Here is a 26,484-nt window from a genome sequence, read left to right on the forward strand (position 1 = left end):
GCTCATGGTGGTTACCTTTAATGTGCGAAGACGCACTGGCCAGCTCCTACAAAAAAAAAAACAGTATTTTTTTAGAATAAACACTAACCCTTATTATCCCTTATCACTAACTCTTTCTTTTCGTAACTGCGATAGTCATTCACCTGTTCATTCTTATTCTATTTGGCGCCAAAAGTAAGCAGCTGACTGAGTGACCCTTCCCTTTGATTAGTTAGAATCCAAAACAGTTTTCCAAGTGTAAAGATCGAAATGAACTGTAAATTTCGATTAAAAAAATATCTAGAGACAAGATCTGGACATACTTTCAATGGAGGCTACCAATTTTATATTCCTACATTTATTCTCGCAATGCAGCAGCGTTTGAGGATGATACGCAAAGCTATCAAAATAAAGCAAAGCTAATTTCAGTTGGTTCTTCAAAATAACTGCTTGTTTTGCCAAAACGTTCACGCTTATTGTATGAATGAATTCAGTCCTTTGAGCAAACAATGAATATGCAAAGTTTAATATCGGACTGGGCGACACCATGGGGTATCTCTAGTTTCATCGTGTCACGTGATGCGTGGAGCAGTGAAGCTAGGGAGAAAATATTTCATGGATTATATTCTAAGACAACAATCTTAAAAGAGAATTCGAAATTTATAAAAAGCATATGAAGTCCTTATTTCGTTTTGTTTTTCTTCATATTCCCGTGATATTGAGGAATTCTTACAATGAGAGCAACAGTGATACCGTTGACATAAAAGATGAAGAAGCAAACCATTAATTGTTCCATCTTGTTTTTACAACAACTGCACACATTAACTTTATAAGCTAAGGAATAACAACCGCCTCAGGATTTCGCATTTTCAATCCGAGTTCTTTTAAGCTTGATAATTAGTTCAAGTATTTTTGTTGTTATTTTCCCGTTCTGACCTCATCCGCGACTAAGACAAGAAAACTAGTTATCGTACATAACAAAACTCTAATTTTTATCTTGCAAATAAAAGTGCTTCTCCAAAGAAGAGTCTAAGAATTTACCTAGCCTTTGGTTGTTGATTACAGTGAAATCTACACGTACAGTTAGCTGCACGTGGCAATGACCAACTCGAAAGCCTAAGCTCCTTTGGTCACTGCGCACATTTTACCTCTGATGATTTATGTAATTTAATGTTGTCTTTATGTTACTTTTGGGACGTATCGTATAATTTTCTTTTGTAGTAAACTATTGAAATAGTGCACAAATAAAAAAATCTGAAATCTGTACATATATTCTCTTTATGAACAACAAACTAGCTTACCAGGTATAGTAACAGTAAGGGCCAAAACATTTTCAAAGCATCCATGTTTCTTCTATTTACTGTTTTCGTGTTGGCTGTGTGTATTCAGATTGTAACACTTGATACCTACCATTTGAATTTACACTGTTTTTGTTAGAGGTCGGGGCAGAGGGGGGGGGGCAGTCTCCGCAATTTTTTTATGAGGGGAGGGGGGGGGGGGTGTGCGGAGAAGTTGAGGGTCAATGGTTACTCGAAATACGTCATTGGATATTACTACAGGAACTAAACTTTTTTTGTGTACACGACTGCTATTCAGTCAAATGGACGGAACTGTAAAGGGCAAAATATAATTTTAAAGTAAAGGAATTAACACGAGGAAAACAGTAAGTTTCCAGATGAAAGAAGAGCCGGATTGTTGGGATGTATGATAGTATTTGTCGAGGAAGACTATAGTGATGGCACCAAAGATATTTTGTACACTGGTCCAACGCCATATAGAAGAAGAGAAACCGCGGCCTATGCATGACGAGTTCAGAATTTTAGGTTAAGTGATAAAATTAACAACAACAAAAAAACGCTTCACTCAAGACGCGGAAATCAGTTCCCGCTCAAATGAATTAATGGCTGATTAATTTTCATATGCACAAGGTATGTGTTTTTTAACTGCTACTGAACCGTTTCTGTCATTACTTCAAAACCTCGTTGTTGTGCAGCCTTCTCTCGGCCTGATTTTAAATATTACCTGTTAGTCCGGCAGATAGAAGTAAACCTTTTATTCAAAGGGCTAACGTTGTAAACTACAACGGTTAATGTTAAAACGGCCACCATGAACAATCTTAACTGAGAAGTAGGAGTAGAATATTCCTACCCTACCTCTCCACCCACGGGATTACTTGAAAGAATATTCAATTTATTTAGTTGTCCATAAACTGATAGGAATAATAAACGCAATGCTTCTCAGGTTTTCAACGACAAACACGGAAAGCAGATGGCCGAAGGATCAAATTTTGTGCCTTTTTGTGATGCAAATAATAACAAGAAAAAAAGATATTTTGGGGGGCAGTCTAAACGTTCCCAATGTTTGCATTTTTGTCAACTGAATCGAAACAAAGATCTCCTTTGACACTCCATGCTGACACTCGGACCTGACACTTGGCGTTTGGTGCCTTCTTTGCGTGGACGAAACATGAAAACACAAAGAAAGCCGGTTCACGTAATCAAACCGGAAAACAAGGAATACGCGTGGAAAGGACTTAGATTGGAGAATATTATTTCAATTTCTACAACGCACAGCAGACGTCGGCTGCTGCAATAGTGCTGAAGTTGAGGGACAGGCTTAAGTGCTAAAGGTGAACGTATTTGGAATTTTTTTTTTGTTGTTGTTGCTACTTTCATTAATAATTTTGAGCGGGGGGGGGGGGAGGCTTCTGAATAGTAATCTTATTTTAACAGTGGACGAAAGATTGAATACAGTTTCACAGACTAAAAATTGTTGTTTCTCGATAGCAACCCCCCCCCCCCCCCCCCCAACCTCCACGGGCTTTTTCCAGGAGTTGTTTTGTTATCGCAGAGACTTCTTGAAAATACTGAAGAAAGATACATTTAATATTGTATTTTTATTGAAACTCCTGGAAAGATAGCAGGTATCCATCATTGTTTAAGAGATCTTGACTTCATGTTACTCTTTTCAAATACCAATTTTAAAAGAGAAAGTTTTACCTTCGATCAAAATCTCCTTGTCATTAAACAATACCAAGTCTTGTCCAAAGTGGTTATGATATGGGCTCTTGAGTTCCAAAAAAGAAAGCAAGACAGGAATACTTTCATTATTCAGGGGCACCCAACGGCAGTTTTCTCTGAGATCCTTTAAAACGCTGTTTTAGGCTATCTGGAGTGCCTTTAAAGCTCTGTAGGTTCATTTTAGGACATGCTATAATATTTCTATCTGTTCGGTCATTCTAGAGGAACCTGAGTCTTTTGGAAATTACTAGGGCATCCTTGTTTATTTCCCGAAAACCTTAGGTATTATTTCCTTTCCGAAAATCTTAGCGGACCTTTTTTCGGCACCTAAAACGACATTTTTATCAATCCGAAAACACTAGACCTTCAATTTTCCGTATCACGAAAGCTCGAGGTGAAAATTCCCTTTCGACAAAGCATGAAAAATCAGAGCCTCGCAACATGCTTTAAAAAACGTGAAATGTCAGTTCTACTGAATAAAAAAGCAGAATCATCGTTCTAGCCGCGAGACTGTCGATATTTGAACTTGAACATGTTGTCGGATTCACAGCAAATACACCCCTTCAACAACGCGTAATCTACACCAGGTTAATCGATTCGCCATAAAGTAGTTGACAACGGCGAATAAAAACAAGTAAAAGCAACCTGAATTTTCTTCGAAGCCACAACCATGACGTCATACCCCACATGGACTAGACCATTTCACAACAGGCTGTTCCATTTCATGTTTGTATTTTTGGCGGTTCCGGCGATAATCAATTGACGTAACACTAAACCATTTTATGTCGCGCTAAACCGTTTTGTGTCACGCTAAACCGTTTGATGGTAAGTCACAAACCATTTCACAGAAAGCTATACTGTTTGGCATTGCACTGAATCATTTCAGATTACGCTAAACCGTTTGAGAATTGACTTTGCCAAATTAACCTTGACTACTTCACCACGTTTCATTTACTTTGTCCAATTCTATTAAGCCTGTGCTGTTTTACTAACGGAAGCTGAATTATTCACATTCAGACTAGATCATCTCTGTCTTTCGTGTACCGTTTTGCCATTGATAGCTGGACAGTTTTGCAATTGTCTAAACCATTTATTGTTTGGCTATATCATTCCATCAAAGACAACCTGTCCAAATGCATTCTAACTGGATCGTTTCTAAATTGTCTAAACCAATTTACAAAGGACAATTAAACCATTTCTGTTTATTCTATATCGTTTGCACTGCTTGTATTTTTGGCGGTGATGGCCGCCCATACCCCTGACTTTTATCATAGTTAATTACATGTTAATTGCAATTTAGTTAATAATTGTAACTATTTAATACTTGTGTACACCCTTTTTTATAAGAACGTCTAATTTTGAGGCTGAGGCTGAACGAGGGGGGTGAATAGGTCTACGGATCGGCGGATTTGGTAAATATTTTAGCCCGGGTTCTGGATTCAGAGCGAAATTTTAACGGATCTGCGGATCCTATGATCACAGCGGATCGCGGTTTTATCCAGTTTTGGGGCCCGGATTTTGGATTTTGGTTGTTACGAAGTTCATCTTTGCCCTTTTTTCTCGTATCTGTTAGATTTTATTCCGATACAGACGTTTGATACATAAATATTTCGTTGATAGTCATCCTCAACGCTAAAACACAATATCACGCAAGGCAATTCCAACAACTGAAGTCGCTTTGTATTTCGCGTATCATCTAACGCGGCAAACAATTTGCGGATTCGGATTTAGTTGATTTTTTGAGCGGATCGACGGATTCAGCCATTATTTTTAGCGGATCGGCGGATTTACATACCCCTATTCACCCCCCTCCTGAACGTTCTTATCATTTATGGCAATTTGAGCTTGAACTTAAGATGTTCTTCGTTATCTGTTATGGTATTTCAATAAATCTATGTGGACGTGACCAAGACACCTATTATTTGGGTTAATTGAACAATATAGACTGACATTTTTTCATGTCACTATTTTATCCGTATTTATACTGTTCATTTAAAAAATATATATTTGGTTGGAATAAACATGTTCTTTTAAAACTGACTCTTAGCCTGGGTAATTTTCTTAGTATGTTCTTAAATTTTAGCAAATCTCAGCCACAACGTTCTTCTCCCGGGGGCCGGGAGCGATGAGAGGCAGCTGTACTCGCGGGCAATGAAATCCATTGCTTAGTAGTAATTGCAACAAAGCCATTGTTCATTCACCGCCTCCCAACTCCCCGTCCCCAGTAACCACCCCCCCCCCCCCCCACCTCTTGTAATAAGACGTTTCCCTTACCGGCTACCAAAAGCAAATAAGTGTTCCAGAAGGTTAATCGAGTCATTCCGGTAGTTAATAGAAATAACTTTTTTTTCTACAGTTTTTCCTCTTCCTTCCCAAATACTTTCTGCAGCATGTACTCGCCATGGATCAAAACTTGGTATTTCAGTCACGTACTTTGCCCCCAGACGTTTGATATTGCGATATGTCGGGGAATCGGAGAACGAGGAACGGGAAACGGAGAACTGGAACGGGAACGGGGTATCTTTAAAACGGGAAATGTTTAAAAGCGGAATCTTTAAAATGGGGAATCTTATTCCCTATTTTAAAGATTCCCGCTTTTAAACATTCCCCATTTTAAGGATTCCACGTTCCCGTTCCCCGTTCCTCGTTCTTCGATTCCCCATTCGCTATCAAAGATAGCCGCACGCAGGCTACAGTTGCGTGAATCGCTTTCCTTCCTTCCTGCCGTCAAAATCTAGAGCAAAACCTCGATCGATTTGCCATGTTTCAGCATTCGAGATTGTGTAAGATGGCAAGCCACATTTTGTCAGTTTCAGTAAGAAAAATTAAGCATTACTCCCTGTGGCCTTTTTTTTTTTGTTCAATTTTCATAATTTTTTATGCCCCATGCACTCGTACAATTTTTTTTTCTTTGCTTATCTGGATTTGTCTGCTTTTTCTCATCCATTGTCTGGCAATTGTCACACGTAAATCTGTGAAACATAATCGCAATTCAAGCTTCAACCAAGTCGCTGAGAGAATCTGTTCGACAAGGGTCAAATATTTGGTAGCAGTTGCAAGCAGAGAGACAAACAAGTAGTTCACCACGCAATTCGTCAATGAACCCTTTGTTTTAAAGGCTGCTATCCAGCCAATTATAACCGCGACATCCTACTGCGATTTGGAGCAGGATCCTCCGAGAACATTTCACAGCATTTTTCGACGAGACAAACAAGGAAAACTGGAGGGGAGATTTTCAATCAGTATGAATTCATCGCTAGTTGCGTTTGCCCTCACGATTTTCTGTACGATGTGTACGAGCCAGATTCTTACTCCCTGCCCAAGGGAATGCGTTTGCGAGGAACAATTTTTTCCTGAATCTCGAGGCGTCGGCGCGAAGGTAAATTGCTCAGGAAGACGACTAAAGAAATTTCCGTGGCCTTTACCTCAAGTTACTACAACACTGTAAGTGAATCTTTTGTGATTTTGTTAATACGTAACCAGTTCTAAGAAAAGCATTATAGAGCCGGTTACGCATATTTAGAGCGATTACTGTTCTGTCAATTTGTAAGATTGGGCCCAGGTCAGTGGGTGAGGTTTGCTTAGTTAATTGCCTTCTGTCGCAAAAACGATCTTGATCATTGTCCACGAAGACTGTGAACAGATAATTTAAAAGGATTGCACCGATAAAGCGTCTCCATAGACACGGTTTATTTAGAATGCAAGCATGTCTGGACCACATCGCATGCCAGGATTGCGAATTCCGCCGAGTAAACTGTCGGAGGAGTGAAACTATTTGGCATGATGACAGCTATCCTAACGCTATGGATTACAACAGCTTTCAACACATCATCTGTTAAATACTTCTCGATGTTTTTACAAACCCTGAAGTAGCAATTTGGATTTTGCATTGATCCCCAAAGACCTTTGCTTTTTCAAAGTTATAGTTACGGAGATAACTCTAGCGACGCGGGAGAGGGGAGGGCGTACCCTTCTAATTAAATCATTTTCAATGCACATGTTCACACCTTTAAATTCCTTGCTAAGTGTTTTCAGGCCTGGAGTTTATTTACCTGAGGAGGTAGATTTAAGGGGCAAGGTCACGGAGATTTTGCTGTATTTTGGTCAAAACTGCTCAATTATTTGACAAAGAACCTCCTCTCTACTACGACATTGCTCTTAGAGCACTGGGAAGGAAATAAGAAATGATTTCTCCGAGGGAGAACAAACTATTACCAGTTGTTCGCAATTTCTCCCAAATATACATAGGAAGAACTTGAAAAAATTTGTCCAGTTTTTTCAAGTTGATATCCATTTCAATCCAAGTCGTCCGCAGCCAAAAATTGAATGACACTAGTTTCTGTGCGCAAGTACGATTACTGCTTACAAAACTTAACCAGCATTTTTTTAAGGCTTCCTTGAACGATACAATAGGTATTTCGGCAATTCAAAATGGCACTAAAAATAGGTGACACTGTGCCTTTAATGATGTGAAAGATATATTTAGGTTAATTCTCGTACTTTCTCTTTGGTTGGAAGAAGAACAGAGAGATAACTAACAATTATTACCAGGTCGGTAAATATCTACCACTGTTCACCGACATTGAGGTGAATAATAAGCCATTTCTAAGATGCTCTGAACCTCATTATGAAAGAGAGGCTTCGCGCATTTATGAAAATTTGTTTTCATTCATATGCAAACAAACTAATTGTCGCGTGGAAAGTTTTGCACTTAGCCTCGTTTTCGTAATGAGGTTCAAAGCAACTTGGAAATGGCCTACCGTGTAGCACGAAAATTTTGCGGGAGTTTTATTTTGCGGATTGGCGATTTTTTGTGGTTTGCGGGAACAAATTTTTGCCGTTCGAGATGACTGAAATTTCTACTGGGAACTAATTTTTGCGATGCTCTGTTCAAGCAACAGAACATTTAAGTGGAAGACACCTTAATATTTTCAACTTTTATTGTGTGGTGAGTCACAGTTCACTCTACTTACATATTAAAGACATATCACTGTAATACCTTACTGCGCAAAGGGACTCAACAACAACAAAACAAAACAAAAAGGGTACCCCAACCACGCACAACAAAACACTGTTTCGTTAATACGGTTTGCCACGACCGGAATTACTGTATATTATTTTGTCAGAAAGCAGTATGAAGGTTGAATTACCATAGCTAAAACCTTTCTATGCATACAAAGTCCAATGTATATCGCCCAGTGGCACAAGTCTATTAAAAGCAGAGTTTTTAATTTGACTGAAGGGAGTTAATTTTTGCGGCGTTATATTTTGCGGGTATTTTTTTCTGCGGGAACTAATTTTGGCGGATCGAGGTCAATCCGCAAAATACGCAGAAATCAGAACCCGCAAAATTTTCATGCTACACGGTATATAGTTCTAGGGTATTTCAAACCGGTAGTAGCCAGGTCCAATTAATCATTAACTTCTGGAAAACTTAAAAAAAAAATAGAATTGAAAAAAAAAAAACTGAGTTTCTTGTACCATGATCTCGAGATGTTCACAACGTATGAGAAGGAGAGGAAGAGCAAATACAATCTGGAGTTTGAGTAATCAATCAGAGCGCGCGGAAAGTACTATCCACTGATTTGGTATGTACTAATTAACAATTATTCCTTTAGAGAGCGTTGGATATGAGATCATTACAGTCAACTGACAAGGCACGTAATGATCTCTTATCCAACAAGCACGAGAGAAATAATTGTTTAATGAAAAACAACCAAAACCAGTAAGATCTTGCTGATTTCATGATTCAAGAAACACAAGAGGACGATTTAATGGCCGCTTTTTATCGGGCTTGGTATAATGGCTCATATCCCATGGGCGCTAAGCCATCTGAAATCTCTGGAATTACATTATCCGGAGATGTAGTTTCAATAATACCTTCACACGCCTCGTGATTCACTTGAAATCGTGCCATTTTCTATTTTAGGACAGAAAACCGGACCAAAATCCAATTTCAAACTAAAATGGCAAATCTGCCCTATTTCGGACCCAAACAGCTCCAAAGACAAACCCTCTGGGCGACATATTTCTTACCTTATATAGTTGGCGAGTGTTGCAAGTATCAAAACGATGTACTATTTGACAGTATTGTTTTCTGTATATTTTCAACGCAAGATTGCTTCAGAATAACAAGATTGTCAAGTTGGATGGATGGCATTTCAGCAGGATGTTCTACTTGAAAGAGTTGTAAGTACTGTGTTGAATTTTCGCCGGGAATTTGCCGGCTTTGCTTTCATGCAAGTCTTTTCATGAGGAGTCTATGTTACTTATTCTCAAAACTCTTTCATGGATTTGTTTTTTCGTTTTCTTTTGTTTTTGTTTGTTTGTTTGCTTTTTTGTTTTTGGTCTCAGTGTTAATGTAAAGAGTGAAACCTTATCATATCCTGAAAAATTTTAGCTTTAATGTTAAAGAATTAAAATCTACTGATCGTTCAGATTGGAAAGATTTGATTATGAAAAAAGGCTCCTACAATCCTCTTAGTTTTATTTTCTGAGGAACAGTTTGGCTCGGGTTGCTGTAAAAATAATATTGTGAAGAGATACTGCATTTCTGATATACGCTATCTTGGAATACTTGGACTTTTTGGGTTTCAAAACTGAAATGCTATATTTCTGGGAAAGTAATTCTGCTTCAGTCCGTTTCATTTCGGTTTCATTTCGGTTTTTACTGTTTTTCGTCTAATGCTCTATGGGCTCAATCATCGACCTTATCTTGATCTCGAATAATTTATTCCCAGATAATTCGCTCTGTCGTTAGCTAAAGTGCATTTTGTTTTTGATCAATTCTAGCAGTTTTCTTAATTCCTTCTTTTTTTTTTAAATCGCTGTGTTTCAGAAACTTTCGGGAATTTATCAAATTATGTTATTTCAATGGTAAAAAAGAGCAGGGGTTAGATTCAGGGAGTCCTTATGTATACAAAATATTGCTTTTCAACAATAGCCAATGTTGGCATAGCAACAGGCTATTGCTAGTCCAACAATAAACTTTTCTCAAGAAGCAATACTTAGGTTACATCTTAACGTAGAAGGGCTTCGCGCAATCTCGTTTCCAGGGCCTCTCCTCAGACGGGAAGAGGAGAGACCCTGGGGACGAGGTTGGGCTTTGTGAATCCGTCCCCTGATCTTGTGAGTAATAAGTCTATATCTTATACCTTCATTCTTCCTTTCAGACATCTTGAAGGAAACCGGATCAAGAAAATCAGAGAAACGTCGCTAGGATACCTTCCCTCTCTTAACATGCTGTAAGAAAATGTGAACACTACAAATTTAATTTCCACGTCATGCTCTTCCTCTGAAAAAGCATAGAGTTATTTGATCGCTCTCGATCTCCCACAACTCTCTTACTGGGTGAACCTGATCAAGACAAAACTAAGGGAAAATATTCACAATGTTATTTTCTATTTCCCAGATGGTTTCAGGGCCATGTAAAAGGATGGGGGGAGGGGGGGATGAGGGTATTCAGCTATATTAGGGGCGGGGAGGTGCGAATGAGGCAAAATTGTTAGATTCCAAAAATATCCAGTTGGACTGTAAAGCGGCCTTTTGTGAATAAACCGCTAAAACAGGAAGCCTTCCTATCATTTCCATGTAGTTTACTTTTGCACATTAAACTGATACAATACTTGGACATACAAATCAGGGTCAAATGAGAACCCTGGGTTTCGCTGTTTGGTCGCTTTTGATCAAAGTTCTTACCCCATTAGTAATACCTGAGTATACCTGGGCCTCCAGAAACTTTGTAAGAGAAATAGAAAGGTTTTATTTCCTTTTTTCGTGGAGTTATGATAAAATGAAGGACTCGAAACAGCTGTGGCCGAAGAATTTAGTGGACTTTGGCTCATGGTTTCTACATCCCAACGTCGTTAAATTGACCACCAAATTCCACTTCGTAATTGCTTTCTGTTTTTATAGAAATTTAAACGACTTATTCCTCGTCTCTCTTTCTTTTAGGTATTTACAAAACAATCGCATTGAAGAAATGGCTTTTGGGGCATTCAAAAATTGTTCAAGGCTCAAAATTTTGTAAGTCCATTGTTAATATCACTTGAAATGGCCAGTGAAACACTTACACGGTCAGCTGGGGCTAATTATAGGAGCCCAGTTTGCGGGCCGGATGATTCGGTTTGTGGGAGTGGCCTTTTTCATGATGCTTTCAGCAAGGGACTGCATCACTGGAGTTACTCTCTCAGTCACTCTAACATTTTGGTGCATTATTTCTCACGCGTTCGAGCTAATAGTTATGTACATCATTCATGTACTGCCAAAATCTAAATGTGCAAATTGAGAGTTTTACTCCGGTGAACGACCTTCAGTCACAAAATTCCACGAAAAAGCTAACCGACCTCATTTCACCGAAAAATAAAACCCAACATTTGAGTCCACAAATGCGTCCAAATACGGTGAAGCATTGTCTTCGTCACACTGATAAATTTCCATTCAAATTCGGACAAATATTTAAACGTGTTCATTTGACGCATTCGTTTAACTGTGGATAGCCTTGCAGTAGACTAGTATCTCACCCGAGGGTGGGGGGGGGGGGGGTGGTTGGTAAGAAAGGGGTAGGGAATAGAAATGCTCCTAGTCGCTAGCTTTATGGCCCAAGCGAGAAACCGGAGCCATCAGCGCTGGCCATGTGGACTAGTTGCAGGTCATATTCGACTTTATCCAACGTTAATTTTTGAGGTTACATTAATTACTTTTCGTTCATGTTACAGAAACCTGGCGACAAACAAACTGACGAAACTTGAGTATGCTGCATTCGATGGGCTGGACCAGCTAGAACATTTGTAAGTGGACACTAGACATGCCCGTTTAACGGCTAAAAATTAAAATGGATATTCAGTTATATAAGAACTGAGACATACTGGAATGGTCTTGAACGAACAACGTTTACTGTGAAAGTTTATATGACTGTATAAAGACAGGCAGCAAGCAGTTTGTGTGTCCTGATCAAATATCGCCAGCAGGGCGTCTATATACCAATTAAGACGATGAGCACGAATTCCGTCCTTGAAATGTGTAGGTGTTTTTATCAGTTGGCGCTGCAGTCAATCATCCAAATTTAAAGAAAAGCTCGCTGCTCGCAGGGTAGGGTTGGTTGGTTATACGAGGTCTCAAATAAAGTGATTTGAGTACGTACTCGCTTAGCCTCGCACGCAGGAATGTGTGACGAGCCCATAGAGTGTCTACTTGGGAGGTTAGTGCTCGCTCAATAAGGGCATTTTAAAATCCAGTGAGTTTTAAATTCTCATATGCTTACTAAAGAGCTACGAGATAACGAGAAATTCGAAAGAAAAATCTGGTGTTCGATCCATGAGAGTGAAGTTAGTCTAGCTCTTGTGTCACATAACTGCTTATTGTTGTTTCTTTTTTCTCACTCTGAAGGGACCTCAGTTCGAACTCGATCTCCTCGATAGAAGACGGTGCATTTCTAGGTCTTTATCGCCTTAAAAACTTGTGAGTATTAATTAAATTGATTCTTTTGAATCGATCGGGGCCTAAAAAGTTAAGATTAATGGAAAGACATATTCATTTGATTTAGTATCGACTATAACGACAAACGAAAGTTTCCCGCGCGGCGGAAGCTTTCTTCGTGCGCCACACGCATTCATGTAACGCTCAAATTTTAAGGACTTTTTCTTGCATTTAAACAACATAAATAGAAACCTTGATAACCTATAACCTTGTACTTTTTAAGCTTAAAATACCGCTTTGTTTTTGAATGTACAGACTGTGCTGGGTGACTTGTCGGTCGAATCACGTAATAACACACATTGTACAAAGATTTATTTCGAGCTAACTAGCTTTCGAACTTGCAAGCAGTGCCCCATTCTGCGAAGTTTTTTTCACGCTCAGTGTTGTATGACTTACCCCATTCCGTAAGCGTAACAACGCGAATAGATTGCTTCCCGTCATTTTACTTTTAACTATATTGGGTATCTAACCACATTATACTTATTAATTTTCAGATTTCTGAACGTAAATCAGATTTCAAAGATTGGTGCGTACCTATTTGCTGATGTCTACTCCCTCACGTCTCTGTAAGTACCAACTCTTACCTACAATCTCTTTCATCAGAGAATTGACAAGAAAATATTCTTAGCTAATCAACTTAGTGGTCACTTTAATATATAGGTGGCTTTCTTTTAACAATTTTTTTCGTTTGTCTGATAGATTCCTGTTCAAAAATCGGATTTCAGCAATCGAGCCTGGTGCTTTCTCTCGACTGCTGTATCTCAAAGTTTTGTAAGTAACTGCTTTACTGCAATTTAGAACTTCGTGACGAATTAGGGCACAATGATTGGGTTCCACTGTCAAGTGCAAAAAAAAAAAAAAAAATGGTTCAATGATGAAAAAAAATCACCCTGCACTGTCCCTGCACGTGCGTGTTAAATTTTGGTACATTTCTTTGCCGTCCTCTGCAAAACAACAACTTGAAATGACCAAATTAAAGTTTTTGTGGAGAACATGAACACACGACGGTGAATTTTTCATGTTCTGTTCTTGAACGCCACTCCTACCAATTTGATTCCTGGATATTTCGTCGTTTCTGCAGAAGTTGAACGAGTTGAAATAATTGCGAAGTAGCGCAAATGAAATAAAGTTATATTTTCAGGTGACGTTATGGTTGACGTTGTCATCGTCGCTGCTCAAGCTCCCTATTTTACGAATCCAAATTCGTCAATACTTTTTCAAACAACTCTTTTGTCGACCATTTCACAAAGAGAGACTGTCTCAAGCTAAATTTTATATTTACAGCTCGTAGCATCATAGTAAGACTGCTTGCATGCAGTTGTTAGGTGAAGACAGCGGGGTGTGTGATGCAAGAATCGATAATTACGAGTTCATCGAGAGGCGTGACCGACAAAGACGCGAACGGACTCGAAGATAACGCGAGCGACTTGAAGACAAATGGCAACTGCTCTAAGTCTATAATTTTTACTCAGTAAAATGAATTATTTTTCTTCCATATCAGGTCGCTTTTTGACAACAAGATTCCCTCAGTTCCTCAGAAGATGGTCAAAGGTCTTGAAAACCTCGAGGAACTGTAAGTAAAACTTGAGACAGTTACAGTGCGAAGTCTGGGTACGAGATTGAGTGCGAAGCAGACAGTCTCAGAGTAACCAGACGCAGTCGAACTTTGTCAGCGGAGAAACTTAATAGGAAGTGGACAATAGTCCCACAACTCCACGCGCGCTGCGTTTACGAAAAAGCGAGTCCTGGGGACGAGGCAGGGAGCACTGTTGCTTAACATTTGTGACTTTCTTTGTTGTTATCGTTGGTTTTTTGTTGCTGTTGTTGTTGTTGTTTTTTTAATGTTTGCGTGTTTGCGCATAAACGAAACAGCAATATTTTCCCTAAAATAAGAAAACATGTTTCTGAAAAACGCACTCCCCGCGCGTCAGTTTTTGCAGCTACTATTTCTTTCTTGTTGTAACAGCACTGTTTCCCTTTTAGTTTGTTCACAGGTTTACGAAATCTGACAACGTACTGTTATATCAAATTCGCTTTTTTCTAGCTACCTTCACCGAAACAGGATCAGTAAGATTGAACCTTGGACTTTCTCAGCTACCAAGAAATTAAAAAGATTGTAAGTATGAAAGCTGGAAAGTTGAAAGAATTTAATTAACAAAAAAGGCAACTGAACTGGCGGTAACGAATCATTCAGACGTATTTGCGAGTTGGAAATTGAAAAGATGGAAAGTACTTGTTAGACGGTGTACTAAAATACCCTCACATTATAGTACTGCTTAGAAGCTTGTGTACAGTAGAATGGTCACGCTTGGTTTAATCCACATACGTAACAGTTAGAATTACATAGTGAAGCATAGTTAAGAACACCACAGAAATGTCCTATTTAATAGATTTCGTTTGATAATGATAGTCAACATTACGATGTCACCCGCACCAATCATGACAGACACAAAATCACCAACACCACAGTGCACAAGCTTAGTAGGTCACACTTGAGGATTTCATCCAGAGACTTCAAAGTTAAAACCACCCTGTACCACATATTACACAGTACCACAGGAAAATACTGCTCAGCAGCTTTCATTTGAATGATCACACTGTTAAGGATTCCACAGCCAGACTCAAAAGTTAGAATCGCCTTGTACAGCATAATACCCAGCATCATAGGAAAGTACTAGCTCAGTAGCTTTTTAATATACTTTAGCATTCCACGACTCAAAAGTAAGAATCACCTTATATAGCGTAATAAACAGCACCACAGGAAAGTAATGGTCAGTAGCTTTTATTGGAATTGTCACACTTTGAGATTTCATCCACATACTCAACAGTTGGATTCATCATATACAAGGTAAAGTGCCACGTCTCAAACGTTATAATCACCTTGTAGAGCATAATAAACAGCACCATGGGATAGTACTGTTCAGTCGTTTTCATATGAATGGTCAAATGGGATTTCATCCGCAGTCTAAAAAGATGAAATTATCATGTATGGATCAGCTTCCAGAGTTTATAAAACGTTAGAGCCACCCTGCACAACACGATAAACAGTACCACAGGAAAGTACTACTCTGCAGCTAGCTTTTATCTGAATGATATCACCTTAGGATTTGATCCACAGACAAAAAAGATTCGTACCTCAATTTTCCATGGAAGGACTAGAAAAATAATTGTACGTGCAATCTGCTTAACTGTAAACGATTTCATTTCAGGTATCTCTACTCCAATTTACTGACGTTTGTTTCTGAGAACATGTTTGAGGAACTGAGAACTCTCCATGTCCTGTAAGCCAATCTCTAATTTATGTAGCATTTGTGGGAGCTGATATGGCGCTGTGGTGAGAGCACTCGCCTCCCACCAATGTGATGTAGCTCGAGTCTCATCCTTGCTCATTGGGGCCCGGTTTTTCTACGGGTACTCCAGTTTTCCCCTATCCACAAAAACCAACATTTCCAAATTCCAATTCGACCTGGAAAGTGTCCCAATTAGTGTTCTGCACTAAATACATTGAATAATAAAGTGACTCATTTTATTTCAATAATTTCAGTTGAGACTACCTAACATCCTTGGGTACACCATAATTAAACTGAACGTTAAGGTTTAAAGCAATTTTCATTGGTTTCAAAGTAGGGAAGATGAAAATGAACAGAAGACCTGCACCTTTCAAAACCTCTATTTTCGCTTGATAACCTGCAGTTGCATTGATTTTTAGGGTTGGGAGCATTGTTCTCTTGTTCGTTCTTTTGTCCTCTTCAACAACCATGTAAGATCGCCGTTGCAAATGGTGCAGGTCGCCCCAAAATGAAGGGCAATAACATCTACATTTCACAGGATAAGTTATAACACTGAATTCAAACACAGAGTCATATTTTTCCTGCTTTGAACAACCGGGAGCCAAAATTTAGGGTCATGGGTGTGGAGGAGAGGGGTTGGGGTAGGAGATTCAATAACGTTTCATATGGGGAACCTCCGCCGGGAGGTTTAACCTCTTACTCTTTCCCTTTCACAATAGAGGGCCTTCTACCCGGGTTACTTTCACATAACAGATTTTACGCGCGTAAAGCAAAATATGTATACCCTTTTACTGTGTCTCAAAGGGGTACAAAACCAAAGGCAAGTTTTTTTTTTGCAGCGGCAAGCGCTATCTTTGCGTTGCAATTTGTCAGGAATTTCTGCGCCTCTTTGCTACCCCTTGTAATATTTGGATTTAATTGCTGCCCTTTTGGTTCACAGTATATTCCTGCGACCCTTTAAGATATTTAACCTTTAATTTTCGCTTCCCTTTCTCACACTACGTGGGTGAAAAAGCCACCCTTTCTGGTGTAGCCTCTCCTTAGAGTTTGCTGCAGGGTATACAGTAGTGGAGAGTATAGGGGAGTCGTCGTTATGTTATGGAAAGAGGAACTGATAATTAGATCATTCAAATAATTTTCTAGGTTTTTCTTTGCAGTCATCTGGGTATCAACACGATCACATACATTGCGGACAATGCATTTCGGGATCTTGGCAATCTAAACGTCTTGTAAGTTCAAGAGAAACGGTTTGTTTGTTTGTTCTCATGTTTCCTGTTCTCGTTTGTTTTGCACGGGAAACGAGTCCCTGTTTCGATCATTTTATCTATGCAACTCATCCACATCTACTTTTGTACGAGCTAAGTCTTTCGTTCGCAGATGATGATGACAAAATGGAAACAGGTTCTCTTATAATGAATTTCCATGATTGCGAAAAGGAAATGGAGATTTGTTTGGTTAGTGTTAACTCGGACGGTGCAAACACGCTTATTTTTCAAAATATTAATAAAAAAAGCAACAGACTGACATACTGAAAGAATAAAGAAATGTGGTTAGAGCTAATTCGGAAATGCAGGAGTTTTGGTCTGTCAACGGATGCTTTTTTATGTTCATGCTTTTTGTCCCCACGCTTTTCAATGCAATATCCGTTCTTACTTATGTTACTTGTATTCCTCTGTTTTCGTTTGTTTGTTTTATGGTTTTCCTCTGAGCCTCCAGGGGTGTTCACTTCCTACTAATCGCCATTTGTTACAGGCCACGGTTTACAGCCGTACAGAAATAAGGTCACTTGCTTAACTGACAACTTGTAGATTGTGCCTTTCCCCAGCCCCTTATTCCTTCTTCTTTACTTCCCGCTGATGTAGCTGATACCCAAAGATATCAAACCTCTCCACCTCCTCCAGATCCCACCCATCTATTGAAATCCCACTGAATTACCGGCTTACATTCCACTTCATCATCATGACTGAACTACACTCTAATTTTATTCATATAATTGAATTTCGTCGGTGTGGTGGATAACTAATCTCACATTTCGACATCCCCGACCCGACTGAGATCTGGGTATGAGATTAGTGGATAACCAATGAAATTACTATTTTCCAGAAGAAAAATCCTCTTCCGTTTTCTCGTCCCTGCACTTGCTGAAATTTTTAATTTCTCTCGGTCTTACAGGTATCTGGACTCAAACCGTCTCACTCTTCTAAACGCCAAAACGTTTTACGGCTTATCAAGACTCAAGGATTTGTAAGTTAGCCAAACACTGATACCTTAACTACGGCGTACTTGGCTGGCGAATGCTTTACCTTGAAATACGTATCCCATGTTTCTTTAATTGTGATAATTGCATCCTCGGGAGACCCAGGGGCAGATAGTTGGGAAGTGGAACATGTAAGTTCTTGTAAACTTACCCGTTTTGACTTCCTCGCGGCCTGACGCAACTATCTGCTTCCGGTTCTCCGAAGATGTGATAATTGCTGCTGGTACTAATTCGGCCAACGCCGAGGTCATCCGCTAGTTAACTACATCATAATGATACTTGAGAATTCATTATTATATACGACAACACAGGAATACCGATGGATGATCGCACACAGCTATGACAAGAACATATAAGATTTTAGACCATCCTCGCAGGCCAAGAAGCAGGCAATCGGATTTCTCAGTATTGATGGTTTCCTTATTCGCAGTGTAAGAAATGTCGCGAGGGAGAGAGGCTTTCACTCTCGCGCGCCCCAACGACACCTCGCTGTATAGTTGTTGCTCAGCGCGAGCTACACCGAGAAGCAACATGTTTTCCCAACATTTTTCTGTACATTTCCATGAACCTATAAAATAGATTAGGACATCATTTTTGGAATTTCACAGTTCGCGCTAGTTGCATGTGTAAAACACGAGACTCAACACCCCGACGTGTTTCTCATTTAACTCTCTTATCAATCGTTTTATTTAATTTGCAACTAAATTACGATTTTTTTTCTGTTCTTGCTTTCAGGCACATTTTCTTCAACAAAATTTCATTCGTTGCTAAAGGAACCTTTGATCATTTGAAGAGCCTTTCAAGACTGTAAGTATGACCTTAAAGTTTGACGTTCATGCACGTATGATAAAACAATTGGCTGTCAGTTATGTCTTCCGTTTGCCTGTTCTGTATGTTCTGTTTGTCTTTTTACCTGCTTGTCTATCTGCTTACTAGTTTGACCTTTAAATAAAACAAAAAATAAATCACTTTTTTTAAGTGTCAGTGTATTTAGCGAAGAGCACTCTTCAGATCGAACTGGAATTTGGAAACGTTGGTTTTGAGGAGAGAGGAAAACCGAAGTCCCTGGAGAAAACCTCTCGGAGCAAGGACGAGAACCAACAACAAACTCGACCCACATATGACACCGAGTCCGGGAATCGAACCCGGGTCACATTGGTGGGAGGCGAGTGCTCTCACCACTGCACCATCCGTGATTCCTCCCGCTTTCTGTGATCTTTCTTCCAGTCTGTTCACTTGTCTGTTTCTGTCTGTCTGTCGGTCGGTCCCTTTTTGTAGACGACATCTGTCTGTCTGCTTATCTCACTGTCTATGTCGTCTACATGTCCGTCTGCCTGTCCGCCTGTGTGTATGTAAGTACACATGTATGTCTCCCTGTTCAACCAACGCCCGCGTACATATGCTCACCCATAACAATTTGTTGGAGCAATATTGCTCTGTACACTGTGATGATATAGAATCCATGCAAGACATACGCAATTTCTTTGTGCATAATATTGAGCACAAAATTTAAAATGGCTACCATATTAAAGTGAGCTTAAAATCGTTTTCGCCAGCTTCAGACCAAACTTTGTAATATGACGGGAAAAAGCTCAAAGAGAGTTTGGGGAATAAGTGAATCTGATGAGTTTGACGAATAAAACAAAAGCCAACGTAGAAATGTTTGAGTATGTCATCGATCTTTTCTTTCCTACTGCTCACTTAGCGGTGACCTAACCTCGTTTAACCTCTACACGGTGGAGGCAGAAGTTCAGTGACATTCTGCGTTCCTTTTCAGCTTGTGGGACGTCCCAGAAGCTTACCGCCAGTCTATGCCTCCCAGTGCAGCTAAAACAAAAGGAAGTGGGCTCCACTGTGACTGTAATGCACGCTGGTTAAGTGATTGGTCAAAGGAGAACAAACACGGAGACATGACATGTGCCAGTCCACCCAGTTTAACGGGTCTCCTGGTAACGCAACTCCAAGCCGGGCACTTTGTATGTGGTAAGTTTATTAGAAACAACAATTTTTGTTCCAAATATAGGCCCTTCCCAGCTGGGCCACCTCACCTTTCCCTCCTGTAAGTTTCTGCTACGTAAATTAATTATCCAAATGAGCGAATGTCAGGATGGCCGCGCAGTCTAAGGCGCTGCGTTTAGGTCGCAGTCTACTCTTGTAGGCGTGGGTTCGAATCCCACTTCTGACAATTTATTTTTTATGAATTTATTATTCATGCATTTATTCATTTACTCATTTATTGCAGAATTAAAAATTTTGTTTTAATTTTTTTTTTATTTAGAACCTCTTCAAGTGTCAGTATATCCGAAAAGAACCTTGGTTCTTTATGGAGAGAACGTTCAACTTCGCTGCGAAACACAGACGGGTGCCATCTACCACTGGATTCTCAACGGCACACGACTTCAAACGGACCAGTATCGCGTGGCAAACCCCCTGGGGATACTAACGATCCACGGGTTGGCCGAGGAGGACTTGGGAGAGTACGTTTGCGTTGCTCAGAGCGAGGCTGGCATTGCAGCGAGTCACGCAATGGTTGCTGCTGGAGGTAAGAATGTAATGTGAGAAACAAGGACAAGATCTGGACACTAGGTTTTGGGCCGGTTGCAGATTAGAGATAGCTGTGTACGTGTAATGGTTGTGTAATTCTGAAAGTCTTCACATATCGCCAATACTCTGCTTCAACATTTGCAGAGTGTGTATTGCATTAAAATTAGTCATGACTGTATTTTTTACTTGGTGAAATTTGAGTCCGGATTCTTTTCAGGCACTAGCAGTAGTTTAGCTTCAACAATTTATTATATTAAACAATATGATTTGGGCTCGACCAAGCAGCTCCACCAGTTTCTGACTTATAACAAATTGCTAAAGTGAGAGAAATACAACATAACACATTTAAGAACTTTAAACACAGAGGGTGTACTGAAAGTCAAGGAACAGCGCGGGAGGGGCGGGGTGGGGGTGGGGGGGGGGGGGGGGGGCTCTATCGGAAACGGAAATTCGAACCCGACGACAATTTTTCCTAGTCAACCCCTGTAACAAGAAGTCTAAGTCGCGTTAGTCACATGGAGTTGATTGTTTCATTTTTCAGTTCGTCCCCTGTTCACTACCTATCCCGAACCCTTTGACGCCACTGAGCCTCAGAAACCAGTTGTATTCAAATGTCAAGCTAAAGGAACACCGGCGCCCACGATCAAATGGTACAAGGATGGACTCTTGATATTGGGCACGCCCGAGGAGTCGCGCTTTCACATCACCATGGAAGGCTCCTTAGTGTTCATGGGCAAACGATACCATATTACCAGGGAGGGGTCCCTAGTGATTTTTGAGCCTCGGGTTGAGGACGAGGGCACGTACAAATGCGAGGCTGTGAATGAACTGGGAAAAGTTTCGTATGAAGTCAGTCTCTACGTTGAAATGAGTGAGTTCTTTTGCTGTATGGTAACAGTGGTTAATCTTATTGTTGATTTGCATGTTTTTTGTTTTTGTTGTTAAATTGCGTTCGTTAGTTGCCATTTTTTTTACGCTATCTTCTCGTTTGAAAGTTTTTCTATCATATAACATATAATGCCACTTTCCGTCGAGGTTCACCAAACTTGTATTGGATCACAAGGCAACGAATTGTTTATTCTGGCTGTTATGCTCACCAATTGAGTCAAACTATCGAACACTTCAAAATATTCATTTGTATCAAAAACTTCTTAAATTTGCAACATAGATAATCATTCCCTTCTAATTTTATGCTACTATTTTCGACATTTATTTTAGGGCATGCACACAAAGTAAAGACATATAAACAAGGACAAGCAGTTTTTTTTCTTAGTTCTTTCTCATGTTCAGGGGAAGGGAAGGCTTCCTTCGTTAGTACTTTTGTCGTTGCACTTTCTTTTTGCGGTTGTTGGCCTTTCTGTGCCATTTCTAACGAAACGTGTCAGTGGCTCAGAAGTGTTAAGTTCTTCGTTTTGTGGGGAACAAGGTCTGTTAATCAAAGTTGTGTTCATCTCTTGCCCAATTCATTCTATCGTACTCATTTAGAATTGTTTTGTAAGGTTGTTGTTATCTTTTCGGTTAGTTATCGATAGAATCTTCTAGTAGTAAAAAACGATGAACAAAGACCATGGTCCCCTCAAGGCCAGTTTTCATGCCGTTGTTGGAGTCACTGGGTTAAATAAATGATGGTCGCTTTTTCAGGTGCTAAATGTGACGGCGGCTGCAGAAGAGGCGGCGTCTGTACAGCAGTCAACTACGATTGTATCTGTTCACGCGGATTTTACAAAAAAGGAGATCAATGTTTAGAAGGCAAGTAACCGCCGTGTTCTTTACAAGTTGAAGCACGCTACCAAAAGTCTCACAAACACAAAGGGCGATATAAAACTCTTCATAGTCTTCTGTGGATCTTCCCCAACTTCAAAAACTCATTACATGTAATAACTCATTAGCCCATTGACCTATCAAATGGTCGATAAAACATCACGTTTAGTGGTTTTAAAACTCGATAAAACCTCCTCCTTGTTAGTATGCAGTGTTTAATGTTTTTCTCGTATGCTATAATTTCCAACGTTCACAAAAGTATCATTGTTATGAACTCTCTTGACACACGCTTTTCCAGGAATGTTTTGAAGCCGTTCAAAAAACTGGCAGCACGTGTTTTCCCGATAAAACACAGCTGCATGCTCGTGTTTTAAACATTACATCAAATTTGCACTTTATTATTTATACTCTTTTTACCAGGTGCACCTCTTCTTAGGCGACCTCTGAATATAGTTTCAACTGCCGTTTTTCGTACTCTACATGGAAAGCGGCTTGGCCTAGTGGTTAGGCGCCAGACTTGTAATCCGGAGGCCCTGGGTTCAAGTCCCGCTCTGACCACTTGGATTTGTTTCAAGGCAGCCCAGTTTTCAAATCCAAGGCCACGCTTTGTAAATAGCCAACTGGTTTGCCTCCCACCAGCTGGGATTTTTAACATATGTTATATTCACTTTGTATACACTCAATTGCAAAAACGTTGACACCTAAAGAGCATAAACTATGAACGATGAGACCCGACGGATTTGTGGGTAGTGTTAAAAAATTGGCCCTTGTTGGCCAACTTGACGCTTAGGAAAGCTTGGCCAGTTTCCATCATTCACCACGTGCAAGCAATTTTGGTTATCAACCGTCGCACGATGATAGAATATTATGCAAATAAATTTAGTACACTTATACCCATAAAGCCATTGGGTCTCATCGTTCACGGTTTATGCTTTTTAGGTGTCAACGTTTTTGCGATCGAGTGTATTTATTTCACCAATTTATAGTGTCCCCAATTGGCAGAATAGTGCTAAATACCTCGACACTTAAATAAAGTCACTTTTTAAATTCAAACTATAAACGGTGATGGACTTTTCTCAAGACCTAAGCCATCAATCTTTTCCATTTTCATAATTTCCATATACTTTAGAGGAACCTTACTTATATAGCTTAAAAATGCAATGAGAAATACCCTCCCTTCCCCCAAGCAGGTGAACCCTGTCACACCTTAAAGTGCATGGACTATAAAAATTACAATCATAGGCTCTTTCCCTATACACAGAAAAAAAGACCAAGACTAAAACAAAAGAGGAAATAGCTTCTGGCTCGGGATCGGGATCGGAACCTGATTATGGATCCGGCTCAGGCGCGGGATCAGGGTCGAGTGGTGACGGGTCCAGCGGAAGAGGCCAAGTAGAGCCCACAAACCCTTCGACCTCTAACGGGGCCGGGGTGGATCAAGAGGAGTCTGGTGACGAGTCATCCTCAAACGGAAGCAGTAGTGGTGGTGGAAATGCTGGTGGCGAAAGTGACGACGGGAGTTTTGAGACGTGGGAGCCGGGTAGGGATGCAAACTGACCAATGTGGTGTATTTAGAGTAACGTAGAATTCGAGAGTCGAACACGTTCAACGGTGAATTGATCAGTCCCTCGAGTTCAACCTTAGTAACTCTGAAACTAAAGCAAAGGACAAGACAAAACCCCCTGAAAAACCCGTAATTGAGCAATTCACTTTTCAATGGATTCGAAGTTGTCGCTAATCCAGATAACAAACAATCGTGATTCATACAATTTGTTTGCTTTCGGAATTTGGCCCAAAATATCAACCACCTTTTGGGCAAAGGAACTACGTACAGTATTCGGTGGAACCCTTTTGTTTTCTAATTTATATGCAGCCACGTTTTAACTTTACACCTGGCAATTTGTAAAAATGTTTTGCTGACTAGGCTGGAACCACGTCCCTGGAAACATCCCCAAAGAATTCGACCATTCTTTTTACCAATGAACAATATACCACTTTTCGTTCACAGCATTCAAACCTTTTCAACTATTTTGGTAACTTGTATCGGTTAAGTTCATTGTTTTTGTTTTCTTTTTCCTTTTTCTAGTGGAGAAGAAATCAAGGAATTCTCGCCGAGCATCAGCTCCTCCCATAGCCCCTCTGGACGCTCCTCCGTCGTGAAAGCCAAGTGAACTTCTTCTATTCTTTCTAATAAGCAGTTTTTAACAACTATTAAAAGGTCCGATCATGGCGTGCCACACTTCCCGCGGTGGCACCTCTTAAATTGTTTTGCACCAAACCCTAACTATTGCTAAGCGTTAGGTTTGGAGTTTAGACCTGCCTACGGCTAGAATTCAGGCCTTGCTATGATTTGATTAAGCCAAAATTAACGTTTATTCGGAAACATAGGCTGGTTACTGTAGAAACCACGTAACTCATAGTAAACTTCGTAGCGAATACGCTTGGTTGTTAAGCATCTTTGCAGCCAAAAAAGTTTGCATCAAAGCAACTGTTGTAAAACAACCGGAACAGAACACCGTTGTAGCGAAACACCATTGTAGTAAACGACGGCTTTTTGTAAAAACCATTTGTTGAGACAAAATCTTGTAGCAAAATGACTTGTAACAAAATAACTTCAGCAGAAAACGTTTGCCAGTAGCAAGACTCAATGTTTTAAAGCTAAAGAACTAAGTAACGTAAAAATAAAACCTTTGTAGCGTAACAATCCTGTAGTTAAACAACTTTATATTAAAACAACTGTCAAGCAAAAAACGTTTGCATCGGGGCAATCTTGCAGCGAAACAACTTTGCAGCCGAAGAACTTGAAAGTGAACAACATTGTAGAAAAATCACTTTGCGCGAAACGAGTTTGCGATTTTACAACCAAACACTTGTGGCTGCAGCAAAACCTTTGCAATGAACGTCTTTGTGCCGGAAAAACCGTTACCCGTTCCACGCAACGTTGCCAATGGAAGTAGAAAAGCTTTCTCCCCAGTTTTAACTTTCTACAGTGTGTAAGTGTATCCACTATCATGGCATATCAATTAACAAATCGATGAAAATGCAAATATAATGAGTGCAGATAAATCGAATTTTTAAAATATAGTTGTCGTACATGTAATATAATAATTTTTAGGCGTAAGTTTTAGAAGCTGTCGGCAGATTAGTTGCTGTATTAAAGCACTCCATTATCTTTTAGTGGTTGTATAACTTGTGCAACAGATGCGGCAAACGAGTGCTGCTACGTAGCCTCTCCGAATTAAAACATCTCACAGCATGAAACTCGTTATCAATAAAACCCAAGCTAGAAACCATGAGATATCGGAGCACGCATTCGTTCATTGGGTTCCTTAAGGGCTCCGATGACCAAGGAAACCTACATGTATACATGTAGGAGCAGGATGGCGGCTAATGGTCCAAAGGGGGAAAAATAGCACCAATGAGATCCTAGGAGGTCGTTCAAAGGTGTCCGTGCGTTCAAGGTCGAATTAAAATTTGAAAATCTGAAACTTTTGTAGCAGAGCTCATAGTTTAAACTTTACCCTGCTTGAAGCTCCAAAATCAACGATTCTGTTCGGTTGAAGTCCTGGAAACCCTAATAATATTCTTGTTGTCTTGGAGCCATGTTATGTTTTTACTTGACCCGAGGCCTGGTATCCTAAACCCTCTGGGGAACTCAGCGGGTCTGTAGTTTGGAAACAGATCACAAATCTGATTCTTTTTTTTGTTTTGTTTTTGTTGTTTGTTTGTTTGTTTGTTTGTTTGTTTGTTTTGTTTTTTGCATTCCTGGTTTTAAACATCATTACCAGACGTTTTCATGGAATTAACCACTATAACCTACAACTGGTCGTTGTTTCATTACTTAAAATAAAACGCTTCATGTACAACCTACATTATTTACGATGTTTTTTTGTTTGTTTGTTTTACAATAAACACAATAAAGTAAAAGTCACACTCGAGCCTAAGTGGCCCACAAAGCAGTTTAACCGGGTTTCCGTAGCAAGGAGCAACTATATGTAGGAGTATTGCTTCTCCGTCCCTGGATGGGATCTAGTCTATTGCAGGGTCCCCCCCCCCCACCCCCACCCCCAGCGGTATGTTGGTGGTACTCTTTTATACATGTACACCTGGGTGAAGAGAGACAATGTGGAGCAAAGTTTCTTGTGTAAGGAAACAA

General features: G+C 39.9%; 1 protein-coding gene and 1 non-coding gene across 2 annotated transcripts; both read left to right on the plus strand.

Annotated features, from left to right (window-relative positions):
* Window positions 1–5,741: 5,741 nt before the first annotated feature.
* On the plus strand, window positions 5,742–26,198 carry LOC146456119 (uncharacterized). The gene is made up of 20 exons (XM_085093447.1): window positions 5,742–6,443; window positions 9,117–9,188; window positions 10,172–10,243; window positions 10,953–11,024; window positions 11,717–11,788; window positions 12,387–12,458; window positions 12,971–13,042; window positions 13,176–13,247; window positions 13,978–14,049; window positions 14,521–14,592; window positions 15,686–15,757; window positions 16,924–16,995; window positions 17,939–18,010; window positions 18,759–18,830; window positions 19,801–20,006; window positions 20,302–20,565; window positions 21,109–21,438; window positions 22,209–22,316; window positions 23,590–23,868; window positions 24,415–26,198. Exons 1-20 carry the CDS (start codon window positions 6,244–6,246, stop codon window positions 24,486–24,488), a joined length of 2,397 nt encoding a protein of 798 aa, XP_084949573.1. The 5' UTR covers window positions 5,742–6,243; the 3' UTR covers window positions 24,489–26,198.
* Window positions 20,125–20,208, plus strand: Trnal-uag (transfer RNA leucine (anticodon UAG)). The gene has a single exon. It is a non-coding gene; the product is annotated as a tRNA-Leu (tRNA).
* Window positions 26,199–26,484: the final 286 nt, after the last annotated feature.

This window comes from Pavona decussata, unplaced genomic scaffold (genome assembly GCF_977016875.1).
Source record: "Pavona decussata unplaced genomic scaffold, jaPavDecu1.1 SCAFFOLD_260, whole genome shotgun sequence".
NCBI classification, from domain to species: domain Eukaryota; kingdom Metazoa; phylum Cnidaria; class Anthozoa; order Scleractinia; family Agariciidae; genus Pavona; species Pavona decussata.